This window comes from Symphalangus syndactylus, chromosome 9, assembly GCF_028878055.3.
Source record: "Symphalangus syndactylus isolate Jambi chromosome 9, NHGRI_mSymSyn1-v2.1_pri, whole genome shotgun sequence".
Classification (NCBI taxonomy): domain Eukaryota; kingdom Metazoa; phylum Chordata; class Mammalia; order Primates; family Hylobatidae; genus Symphalangus; species Symphalangus syndactylus.
Genome location: NC_072431.2, coordinates 110,556,606 through 110,569,555, shown reverse-complemented (window position 1 = coordinate 110,569,555; position 12,950 = coordinate 110,556,606). Strand labels below are relative to the sequence as shown.

Genomic DNA, 12,950 nt, shown 5'->3' with positions numbered 1-12,950 from the left:
ATTTTCATATTAAATATAAGTTGGAACTGGGTGTGATAGCTCCTGCCTGTAATCCCAGCAATTTGAGAGGCCGAGGTGGGAAGAATGCTTGAGCCCAGGAGTTGGAGACCAGCCTGGACAACATAATGAGACCCTGTCTTAGCTACTCAGGAGGCTAAGGTGGGAGGATTATTTGGGACCCAGAGGGCAAGGATGCAGTGAGCCATGATAGCACCACTGCACTCCAGCCTGGGCAAATGTCTCTTTAAAAAAATTATATATATATGTGTGTGTTGGGGTAGGGGTTAGATTGAATCCAGAAGAAGTATAAAAGCATGTCTTTATTTATTTATTTATTTTTTGAGATGGAGTTTCGCTCTTGTTGCCTAGGCTGGAGTGCACTGGTGCGTTCTTGGCTCACTGCAACTTCCACCTCCCAGGTTCAAGCACTTCTCCTACCTCAACCTCCCGAGTAGCTGGGATTACATGCGTGCGCCACCATGTCTGGCTAATTTTTTGTATTTTTAGTAGAGATGGGGTTTCACCATGTTGGCCAGGCTGGTCTCGAACTTATGACCTCCACCTGCCTTGGCCTCCCAAAGGGCTGGGATTACAGGTGTGAGCCACCATTCCCGGCCAAAAGCATGTCTTTATTATTGGTTCTTCATTCATTGAACAAATTTCATCAGCCATACATTATACTGAGTTTTGGTGATATAGATATGAAACATTTCTCCCCTGTTAAGGGACACTCAAATTCTTTTTTTTTTTTTTTTTTTTTTGAGATAGAGTCTCGTTCTTTTGCCCAGGCTGGAGTGCAGTGGCGCGATCTTGGCTCACTGCAAGCTCCACCTCCCGGGTTCATGTTATTCTCCTGCCTCAGCCTCCCAAGTAGCTGGGACTACAGGCACCCCCACTGCACCCGGCTCATTTTTTTGTATTTTTAGTAGAGACGGGGTTTCACCATGGTCTCGATCTCCTGACCTCATGATCCGCCCACTTCAGCCTCCCAAAGTGCGGGGATTACAGGCGTGAGCCACCATGCCCGGCTGGGACAGTCAGATTCTTGCTCAAACTCTCTGAAGGGAGGTTAAGGAAATGAACTATTAACAATACACAGAGGTGCCGGGCGCAGTGGCTCATGCTTGTAATCCCAGCACTTTGGGAGGCCGAGGCGGGCGGATCACGAGGTCAGGAGATCGAGACCACGGTGAAACCCCGTCTCTACTAAAAATACAAAAAAATTAGCCGGGCGTGGTGGCAGGCGCCTGTAGTCCCAGCTACTCGGAGAGGCTGAGGCAGGAGAATGGCGTGAACCCGGGAGGCGGAGTTTGCAGTGAGCCGAGATTGCGCCACTGCACTCCAGCGTGGGCGACAGAGCGAGACTCCGTCTCAAAAAAAAAAAAAAAACAATACACAGAGGTAAGTCCTAAGGTGGTAGTATTAACTGGCTATTCTGAGGTTGAGAAAGGAGTTGTTCTTGAGGCTCACTGCACTTTCCACCTCCTAGGTTCAAGCAATTCTCCTGCTTCAGCCTACCAAGTAGCTGGGACTACAGGCATGTGTCACTACGCCCGGCACATTTTTGTATTTTCAGTAGAGAGGGGATTTCACCATGTTGGCCAGGTTAGTCTAGAACTCCTGACCTCAGGTGATCCACCTGCCTTGGCCTCCCAAAAGGGTGAGATTACAGGCATGGGCCACTGCACCTGGCCTCTTGAGTTTCTTCTTAAAGGGCTAAATAATAATTACTCAAGTGAATAAGGGTAGGAATGTGATAGCCATTGCCAGCCATGAAATTAGCACATCAAAAAGGATGACCACACTTGGAAAATTTCCTAGGGTGTTAATAAATATGGTGATTTCCTAGAGTGCTAAATTACTAAATTGAACACAGTTGTGAATTTAATTTGCTAGCTAAGGGAGCGATAGTTCAAATGTTTTAGTTCTGGCCAGAAGTTAGATGGGAAAGAGATGAAAAAGACACCCATTCCCCCAAGGGTTGGGAGTAGGGGGCATTCTTCCTGATGGAGAGTTTCAGGTGTATCTGCAGAATACCTATCCCAGGAAATGGGAATGATGACAAGATTACAAATATTTTCTGACCTTGATAATTCTTGAGATCTACACAGTTCTCATAAGGAAAGAAGTCATCTTCACGGAAGAGGCGTAATTGTCTTGTTCTGTGTCTGTGAGCACCCAAGAAAATAGTGTGAGGGTGAGAGATAAACTTTCCTTTACCAGCTGCCGATGTTGAAAAACAAAATTTATTTTATCAACTGTATTTCATTGTCCACAATGGTTCTGCCTATAGATTAGCCTCCCAGAGCTGCTCCAGAAAAGAAAACATGGCAATAGATGGTCATGTTCTGGTCTTTCCATGTTGTTCAGTTATGATGGGCAAAGAACCTGTAGGAGATTAAAGCAGCTCCATTGTGTATGGCTTGTGCTCCTGATGATCTTACTCAGAATTCCATGATTTTGTCGGGTTTTCCCCTTTTCATGTAAGTGTTGTGCTGCTTAAGGATTTCCATGTTGTTCTAGAATGTAGTGTTTTTTAAGCTAGAGTAATTCTTCTTCTTTTTTTTTTTTTTTTGAGACAGAGTCTTGCTCTGTTCCCAGGCTGGAATGCAGTGGCGCGATCTCAGCTCACTGCAACCTCCGTCTCCTGGGTTCAAGCAATTCTCCTGCCTTAGCCTCCTGAGTAGCTGGGTTTACAGGCATGCACCACCATGCCCGGCCAGTTTTTGTGTTTTTAGTAGAGATGGGGTTTCACCATGTTGGTCAGGCTGAGAGTAATTCTTTATATTAGTTAAAAATGATTTTTTTCTAAAGTAGAGAATCCTAATCAAGGAGATTCTTTTCTGGGGAGTCTCATCCATTCAGTATTTATTAAATGCTGATGTGTGCCAGGCAATGCTGAAGGTTTTGAAAATATGTCATTGAATAAAATAGACTTAAATACTTGCCCTATATTTCTTTGGGAAAGAGAAGCAATAAATATAATTAAAAAGTCAATTTGTAATGTTAGAAGGCAATAAGTGTTATGGGGAAAAGGTAAATGGTAATATGGGAGTATTGTAGTGAGGGTGGGGTAGTACTTTTAAGTAGGGTGGGTCAGGGTAAGCCTCACTGAGAGGGTGACATTTGAGCAAAAACTTGAAGGAGTGAGTCGTGTGACAGAAGAGTGTTCCAGTTAGAAGGAACAGTTGGTACAGAATATTTGAGGTGGATTGAGCCTGTCATCTTTAAGAGCAGCAGTCACCATAACTTAGTACAGTGAGCCAGAGGATGACTGTAAGGAGATGAGGGCAGAGAGGCTGTGGGCGATGGGGAAGGCCTCTTAGGCCACTGTGAGTACTTTGGCTTTTACACTAAGTGCCACTGAAAATAAACTCCTAATGAGACTGAATCAGTAGAATTTCCTTCTCAGAGATTTGGGGTCAAGGAAAAGGTAAGCAGTCAGAGAAGGAACTCTATAACTTCTAGACTTAGGATAGCAAAAATTAATGCATATCCGTTAGACATAAGATTATGGCAAAACAAATAATGAAGTTCTTTGCTGATATTTTCTACTTTATTTTTGATTATAGGGACTTTCAGTTACCTTGATGATGTCCCATTTAAGATAGGAGACAAATTCAAAACACCAGCTAAAGTTGGTCTACCTATTGGCTTCTCCTTGCCTGATTGTTTGCAGGTTGTCAGAGAAGTACAGGTAAGTGGTAATTTTTAGTTAAAGTTTAGTGCGTTTAAAAGTTTAAACAATAAGAATTTGATGTATTGTGAAATAGAAAAAACTACAGTTGCGAGCTGAATCACGTTTGGTTGACGATGGACCGCATATACAATGGTGGTCCCATCAAATTATAAGGGGCTGGGCGTGGTGGCTCATGCCTGTAATCCTAACACTGTGGGTGGCCGAGGTGGGAGGATCACTTGAGCTCAGGAGTTTGAGACCAGGCTGGGCAACTTAATGAGACCTTGTCTCTACTGGGGGAAAAAAAATGATATATATATATTCCTGTCACATAGTGACGTAGTAGCCATTGTAACATGGTAGCACAATGCATTACTCAAGTGTTTGTGGTGATGCTGGCGTAAACACATCTGCTGCATTGACAGTCTTACAAAAGTATAGCACATACAATTCAGTATAGTATGTAATACAAATAAATGACTATGTTACTCATTTATGTATTACTATGCTATACTTTTTAGCATTATCTTTCTTTTGGTTTTTTTTTTTTTTTTGAGATGGAGTCTCGCTCTGTCGCCCACGTTGGAGTGCAGTGGTGCAATTTTGGCTCACTGCAAACTCCACCTCCCGGGTTCACACCATTCTCCTGCCTCAGCCTCCCGAGTAGCTGGGAATACAGGCGCCCACCACCACGCCCGGCTAATTTTTTTTTGTATTTTTAGTAGAGATGGAGTTTCACCATGTTAGCCAGGATGGTCTTGATCTGACCTCATGATCCGCCTGCCTCGGCCTCCCAAAGTGCTGGGATTACAGGCGTGAGCCACCGTGCCCGGCCAGCATTATCTTTCTACTTATTAAAAAAGTTAACTGTAAAACAGCCTCAGGTAGGTCCTTCAGGAGATATTCCACAGGAAGGCATTGTGATCATAGATGACAGCTCCGTGCATGTATTGCTCCTGAAGACCATCCAGTGAGACAAGATGGGGAGGTGGAAGACAGTGATACTGATGATCCTGTAGGCCTAGGCTGATGTGTGTGTTTGTGGCTTCGTTTTTAAGGAAGAAGTTTAAAAAGTAAAAAAATAAAAAATTTAAAGATCAAAAAGCTTATAGAATAAGGGTATAAAGAAAAATGTTTTGGAAGATAAAAAACATTTTAGGCTAAGTATTAGTTCAGAAGAGTAAAAAAGTTTAAAAAATTTAATGTTTATGAAGTTAAAAAGTCACAGTGTTATTTAGAGAAAAATTGTTTTTTATATGTATGTGTATATATATATGTGTGTATATATGTGTGTATATATATGTGTATATATATATATATATATATATATATGTATATGTATGTATTTTTTTGAGACGGAATCTCACTCTGTCGCCCAGGCTGGAGTGCAATGGCACAATCTTGGCTCACTGCACCCTCCACCTTCCAGGTTCACGCCATTCTCCTGCCTCAGCCTCCCGAGTAGCTGGGACTACAGGCACCCGCCACCACGCCCAGCTAATTTTTTGTATTTTTTAGTAGAGACAGGGTTTCACTGTATTAGCCAGGATGATCTCAATCTCCTGACCTCGTGATCTGCCTGCCTCGGCCTCCTAAAGTGCTGGAATTACAGGCGTGAGCCACCATGCTCGGTCAAAAAATTGTTTTTTACAAATTTAGTATAGCCTAAGTGTACAGTGTTTATAAAGTCTATAGTACTACTATACAGTAATGTCCTAGGCCTTCACATTCACCCACCATTCGCTTACTGACTCACCCAGAGCAACTTCCAGTCCTGCAAGCCCAATTTATGGTAAGTGCCCTATACAGGTGGACCATTTTTAATCTTTTTTGAGACGGAGTTTCATTCTTGTTGCCCAGGCTGGAGTGCAATGGCATGATCTCGCCAAGAAGAGAGACTCTTTCTGTCTCTATGCAACCTCCGCCTCCACCTCCTGGGTTCAAGCAATTCTCCTGCCTCAGCCACCTAAGTAGCTGGGATTACAGGTGTGCACCACCACGCCCGGCTAATTTTGTATTTTTAGTAGAGTCAGGGTTTCACCATGTTAGTCAGGCTGGTCTCGAGCTCCTGACTTCAGCTGATCTGCCCACCTCGACCTCCCAAAATGCTGGGATTACAGGTGTGAGCCACTGCACCTAGCCTATTTTTAATCTTTTATACCATATTTTTACTGTACCTTTTCTGTTTAGATAGGTTTAGATATATAAATGCTTGCCATTGTGCTACAATTGCCTACAGTATTCAGCATAGTAACATGCTATACAAGTTTATAGCCTAGGAGCAATACTGTACCATAGCAATACTGTATAGCCTAGGTGTATAGCAGGCTGTACCATCTAGGTTTGTGTAAGTACACTCTGCCCTCACCAATGAAATCACCTAACATGCATTTTTTAGAGCGTATCCTTGTCATTATGACTGTATTATCTTATTTTTGTTTCTTATAGCTCCTATTGTTGCCTGGCTCACATTGTTATACACACATACAGATTTTGTGTCCCCTGTTAGATTGTATATTCCTGGGGCTCTGTACCTCACACAGACCAAATTCCCATTGCCCATTTAACTAGCTTTTTCACCTCTTTCCCTTTCTCTGCTAATGTCCTCATTCTCTTTTCAGTCACTCAAGTTAGATTTGTTGTGTCTCACATTGCAGTTCAGCCTGACCTCATTTTTCACCTGGGCTGTTGCAGTAGCCTCTTTAATCGGCCCTTCTGCTTGCAGTGTTTTCCTTCTATTTTTTACATCGTTTCTAGAATGATCTTAAAGTTTTAAATTGTCACATCCCTTTTCATAACTGTTCAAGAGGGTTCAGTGACTGACCAGTCCTTATTGAGTCCAGTCTAGACATAAGGTTATGGCAAAGCAATTGAGCTCATCATCTCCTCCATGTTCCCTCCAAACCACGTTACTAGTAGTCTGTTAGACCTTGTACATTATCTCTCTATATGTTGCTTCTGCTCATGAGCCGTTATCTCCACCTGGAATATTCTTTCTCACTATACGGAAAACTCCGTTCAAACCTATTCTAGATTGCGCGTAAATGCTCTCTTCGAGGGCTTCTTTCTCAGTCCTCCCATCTTTAAGGCTCAGTTATATAGAAATGTACTGAGTTACTCCTTGAAAGCAACAAGTAGCCCTGTGTTACTTACTTACTGCAGTACACATTTACTAAACGCATGTTTTTGAGAGGTGGTCTACTGGGCACTGGAGGTAGAGATAAATGCCTTAATCACTGCCCTCAAGGTACTTACAGTTGAGAGAAGTTACCTAGAGCAACAGAAAAATACGGTACTTACTCTAACTCTTCTTCCTGTGACTTAAGAAGATTTTTAAAAATGCAACTTTCAGGAAAAGTTTTGTTTTTCTGAAATTCACTAAGGCATCACCATTTTTTTTCTAAAAGGTATTTTTTTTTTTATCTTCTAAAGTTTATATGCAGTAAGTAATCATAATGAGGGAACTTCAGTTACTTTTGGGAGCAAAAAAAAATATTTATTGAGATATAATTCACATACCATGAAATTTACCTTTTTTTAAAAAAATACTTTTTTTGGTTTATTTGTAGACACAGTCTCACTCTGTCACCCAGGGTGGAGTCTAGTGGCACAGTCATGGCTCACTGCAGCCTCGACCTCCCTGAGCTTGGTGATCCTCCCTCCTCAGCCTCCTGAGTAGCTGGGACTATTGGCATGCACCACCATGCCTGGCTAATTTTTGTATTTTTTGTAGAGACGCGGTTTCATCATGTTGCCCAGGCTGGTTTTGAGCTCCTGGCCTCAAGTGATCTGCCCACCTCAGTGCTGGGATCACAGGTGTAAGCCACCATGCCCAGCCAAAATTCACCTTTTTAAGGTCTACATACAGTTCAGTGATTTTTAGTGTATTCACATAGTTGCGTAATAATCATTACTATCTAATTCCTGAACATTTTCATGACCCCAAAAGGAAACCCAGTATCTATTAGAAGTCACTCCCCACAGCCTCTGGCAGCCTCCTCGCAGCCTCTGGCAACCAGTATCTACTTTCTGTCTCTATGGGTTTGCCTGTTCTGGCCATTTCATATAAATGGAATTCTGCAGTAGCAGCCTTGGTGACGGGCTTATTCACTTAGCATAATGTTTTCAAGGTTTATCCACGTTGTATGAATGAGGTATTAGTACCTCTTTTGTTTTTATAGGTGAATAATATTTCATTGTTTGGATATAACACACTTTATCTGTTCATCAGTTGATGGACATTGTGATAGCTTCCAATTTTTGGCTATTATGAATAATGATGCTCTGAACATCTGTAAACAGATTTTTATGTGGACACGTTTTCAGTTTTCTTGGGTATAATGTATAGGAGTGGAATTGCTGCGTCACGGTAACTCTATGTTTAACATTTTAAAGAACTACTAGAGTATTTTTCCAAAGTGGCTGCACAATTTTACAATCCCAGCAGCACTACAGGAGGGTACCAATTTCTTCACTTCCTTGCCAACTCTTATTAACTCGTTTTTATTACATACATTCTTGTGGGTGAGAAGTTGTCTCTCATTGTGGTTTTTATTTGCATTTCATTCATGTCTAATGGTGTCAAGCATCTTAAGTATCTTTAATACTGAATTAATGTTCCTTTTGTGTATGGAGGCTTTATTGGGCCAGAAGAGAGAGAGACTTACTTTGTAACGTTTTTCCTTATTTGTCTAAGAATTTTTTTATCGGCAATAACAAATAGTCATTACTTACCTGTGTACATGATACTATTAGCAATATGATTTAAAAACACCTGTCTTGTTTCTCATTATTCACTGCTTTATTGATGCCTTCAGAAAACTTGTTTTGATTCCCAAATTGTTGTCGATTTAGGCTTTGCTGGGAATTTCCCATTTGTTTGGTCAGTCTGAAGCACCAATAAAAGCATGGTATTGAACTCACTGTGCTCATAGCACCCACTGATAACAAAAGGAGATCAAAGCTAAGAGCTCCATTCCAGTGTGGGCCATGTGAAATATTTTTGTTCTCTAATGCACAAAGCAATCTTTTTTTGAGATGGAGTCTTGCTCTTTTGCCCAGGCTGGAGTGCAGCGGCACCATCTTGGCTCACTGCAACCTCCACCTCCCAGGTTCAAGAGGTTCTCCTGCCTTAGCCTCCTGAGTAGCTGGGACTACAGGCATGTGCCACCACGCCTGGCTAATTTTTGTATTTTTAGTAGAGACAGGGTTTTGCCCATGTTGACCAGGCTGGTCCCAAACTTCTGACCTCAAGTGATCTGCCCACCTTGGCCTCTCAAAGGAGGCCAAGCCTGTCTGGCCTACAAAGCAGCCTTAAATTTTGACTGCCTGGAGTCTCCATGGGGTTGTAGTGTTGTATCTGGTCCCCTCCATACCCAGAGAACAGACCTAGAGCTCTAGACAGATGGCTTGAAAGTTCCTATAACTGTCATATTTGCCTTTGCATGACAATACAAACTCAACTTTTAAGCTAAAATTTCTTTAAAGTGAGCCAGTAAAACATACACAGCCCTTGCTTCTAGGGTCCAGAAAGCTTCTGTTGAATGTGGCTCACTTGAGGTAGCCCTTAGTGTCATGGTTTAGAACATCCTCTGGTGTCGCTCATACATGTGCTGGAGAATTGACCTGTAATAGCTGTATAATCTTGGACAGATTTTTTCACTTCTCCAAGCCTCCATTTCTTCGTCTGTAAAGGGAGGATGAGGATGATTAGCTTTTAAGGTTGTTAGAAGGGTTAAATAATGCATTTATAATGCTTACTCTGGTTCTTGGAACTCCATACATGCAAGATGACATTATTTATTATTATACTCCAAAACCACATTCTTTTCTACTTTAATATTTCTGCCATCCCCAGCCCCCTCCCTCCCTGCACCACACCCTGTTTTTCTGTGTTCCAAGTACTCTACATTACTTTGGTAACTAAAAAACAAAAGTTCAATAAATGTTTTCTAGAAAAGGAAAGAAATTTCCAATTATTTTTTAATAAAACTTCAAAGAACAATGTTTATAGGGCAATGGGAAGTTAGTTATAGCCTCCATTTTTATTGGGGGAAACCAATTGCAAAATTGGGTTTTCTCCACAGTTAGAAGAGCAGAGTCATTGCCACTGCTCTTTTCTCATTGTTCCATTAGTGGTAGAAAGGAAGCCCAGTGATCCCCCCATATGTCTATCTGAGGCACAGCAACTGGCTCAGGATTTAAAGTAACTTCTTGTCATCTGCCTTTCTAGGCTTCTTTTTTGTTGTTTGAATTTGAAAGGCTTGAGGATGACCAGAGGCTCTTTCATATGTTTCTTCTTCTCTAAAATTCTGGTGTTAGCATGTTAGACCTCTCTTTTCCCCCTTTTTTACCTTTAGTGTGTCTCTAACCTTGGACATTAACACAGATACTGTTTAGCTCTAGTGCTTTGGGGTGAAAGCCAAAGATTTTGTTTTTTCCTGTCCTATGTGAATGTTGCTTTATATAATAGTTCTATTTCTCTTAAGTGTGCAAAATAAATTTTTGTAAATTGAGCTATACTTAAGATACTGTTAAAGAACCATGAAGTGGCTCTTTGTGTAATTTGCTGGGTAAAAATCTTAATCTGAATATGCCTAGATTTCTTATAAGTTTTTCTGCATTTTAACTGCAACCTGTTTGTCATAATCTAATAGATAGTGGTTTAAGAGCATAGAATCTGTAGTCAGACTGCCTGGGTTCAAATCCAGGCTCTTCCATTTAGCTACCAGCTTTATGCTTGGTTGTAGATCCTGTTAAGTAGGAATAATAGTAGTTACTTGGAAGGGTTATTGAGAAAATCTAGAGAGTTAATACACAGAAAGTGTTTAGAATCATGCATGGCACCTTACAGGTATTTCTTACATGTTTGGGGCCATTATTACCTAGCATGGGATTTGTTTAGGACATTGTGCTAGATAACAGAGATCCAAGGAGGGTCTGTAGCCAGGTTGCTGCCCACAAGAGGCTTGTGGGAACATAGTTTGGTTAAATTCTTGCAAGGACATTGGAAGCCTTACTCTTTTTAAGTGGGGATCATCCCACACGCCTTAAATGCTGCCTTGCCCAGTTCTCCTCTTGCACCAGGAGTGAGGAAGGAGTGAATTGGGTGGTGGGGTAAAGATGGCCACCTGGGTTCACACCCCCTTCCTCTGCTATATCTTTGCAGTATGACTTCTCTTTGGAAAAGAAAACCATTGAGTGGGCTGAAGAGATTAAGAAAATTGAAGAAGCTGAGCGGGAAGCAGAGTGCAAAATTGCGGAAGCAGAAGCTAAAGTGAATTCTAAGAGTGGCCCAGAGGGCGATAGCAAAATGAGCTTCTCCAGGACTCACAGTACAGCCACAATGCCACCTCCTATTAACCCCATCCTCGCCAGCTTGCAGCACAACAGCATCCTCACACCAACTCGGGTCAGCAGTAGTGCCACCAAACAGAAAGTTCTCAGCCCACCTCACATAAAGGCAGATTTCAATCTTGCTGACTTTGAGTGTGAAGAAGACCCATTTGATAATCTGGAGTTAAAAACTATTGATGAGAAGGAAGAGCTGAGAAATATTCTGGTAGGAACCACTGGACCCATCATGGCTCAGTTATTGGACAATAACTTGCCCAGGGGGGGCCCTGGGTCTGTGTTACAGGATGAGGAGGTCTTGGCATCCTTGGAACGGGCAACCCTAGATTTCAAGCCTCTTCATAAACCCAATGGCTTTATAACCTTACCACAGTTGGGCAACTGTGAAAAGATGTCACTGTCTTCCAAAGTGTCCCTCCCCCCTATACCTGCAGTAAGCAATATCAAATCCCTGTCTTTCCCCAAACTTGACTCTGATGACAGTAATCAGAAGACAGCCAAGCTGGCGAGCACTTTCCATAGCACATCCTGCCTCCGCAATGGCACGTTCCAGAATTCCCTAAAGCCTTCCACCCAAAGCAGTGCCAGTGAGCTCAATGGGCATCACACTCTTGGGCTTTCAGCTTTGAACTTGGACAGTGGCACAGAGATGCCAGCCCTGACATCCTCCCAGATGCCTTCCCTCTCTGTTCTGTCTGTGTGCACAGAGGAATCATCACCTCCAAATACTGGTCCCACGGTAAGTCTTTTAAATCCCCCGCCGACTCCCATATTTTCCTGATGATGGGGATTATGTTTTTTCTTGTTGTTTGGTTGGTTTTTTTCGAGACAGGGTCTCATTCTGTTGCCCAGGCTGGAATGCAGTGGTGTGATCGCACCTTATTGAAGCCTCGACCTCCCGGGCTCAAGCGATCCTCCCACTTCATCATCCTCCTGAGTAGGTGGGACAACAGGCACGTGCCACCACGCCTAGTTTTTGTATTTTTTGTAGAGATGGGGTTTTGACATGTTGCCCAGGCTGGTCTTGAACTCCTGACTTCAAGTTATCTGCCTGCCTTGGCCTTCCAAAGTGCTGGGATTACAGGCGTGAGCCATCGAGCCTGGCAGTACAGAACAACACATTATTGCATTCTAGAATAGAAATCATAGAAGTCAAGAACCTTTTGCTATACCAGCTTACAGATTTCTTTTCTTTTCTTTGAGACAGAGTCTTGCTCTGCCGCCCAGGCTGGAGTGCAGTGGCACCATCTCGGCTCACTGCTAACCTCCAGCTCTCAAGCAATTCTCCTGCCTCATCTTCCCAAATAGCTGGGACTACAGGCATATGCCACCACACTCAGCTAATTTTTGTATTTTTAGTAGAGATGGGGTTTTACCACGTTGCCGAGGCTGGTCTCGAACTCCTGACCTTAGTTGATCCACCTGCCTCCACCTCCCAAATTCCTGGGATTACAGGGGTGAGCTGCTGTGTCCGGCCAGCTTACAGATTTTTTAATGTAAAAGCACATCAAGAGACTATTTAGAGCCAAAAAGGAGCCTGAGTGTATATTGGTGGGATATCTGTCAGAGACCATAACAAGCCTGCTATTAGCTGGTAAAAAGATACAAAATCTTGGCCTGCTTTACAAGTCCCAGTAATAGCATTCTTGGTCAATGATAGTCTGTGTGAATGCCTCTATTGTCAGAGAGCTCATAGCTGCTTGTAAACTTCCATAAACCTTGGCCCGGGTAAACTTGACAGAGTGCCGAACACCATTATCATCTTCTTGGAGTGGGCTTCATTCTAATTCCTCTTGGTCAGTTGTTGGGCTCTGGTCAGCACTGTACTTCTTCCTTTTCATAGTACTTTGAATGCTTTAGAGAAATTAAAAGCTCCTTGGAAAAGATCAGGGATCCTTGGCCAACACTCCCTTCCTCT

General features: G+C 42.5%; 1 protein-coding gene across 3 annotated transcripts in view; it reads left to right on the top strand.

Moving 5' to 3' along the window:
* UBAP1 (ubiquitin associated protein 1) overlaps window positions 1–12,950 on the top strand; it is a 73,244-nt gene that overhangs the window by 51,098 nt on the left and 9,196 nt on the right. For 2 of the 3 annotated variants that reach the window (XM_055293911.2, XM_055293909.2), the window contains 2 exons: window positions 3,573–3,697; window positions 10,848–11,771. In XM_055293911.2, the coding sequence (XP_055149886.1) occupies window positions 10,992–11,771 (780 nt within the window). In that variant the 5' untranslated portion in view covers window positions 3,573–3,697; window positions 10,848–10,991. The remainder of the gene's footprint in view (window positions 1–3,572; window positions 3,698–10,847; window positions 11,772–12,950) is intronic. The other variant, XM_055293910.2, reaches the window with a different exon arrangement.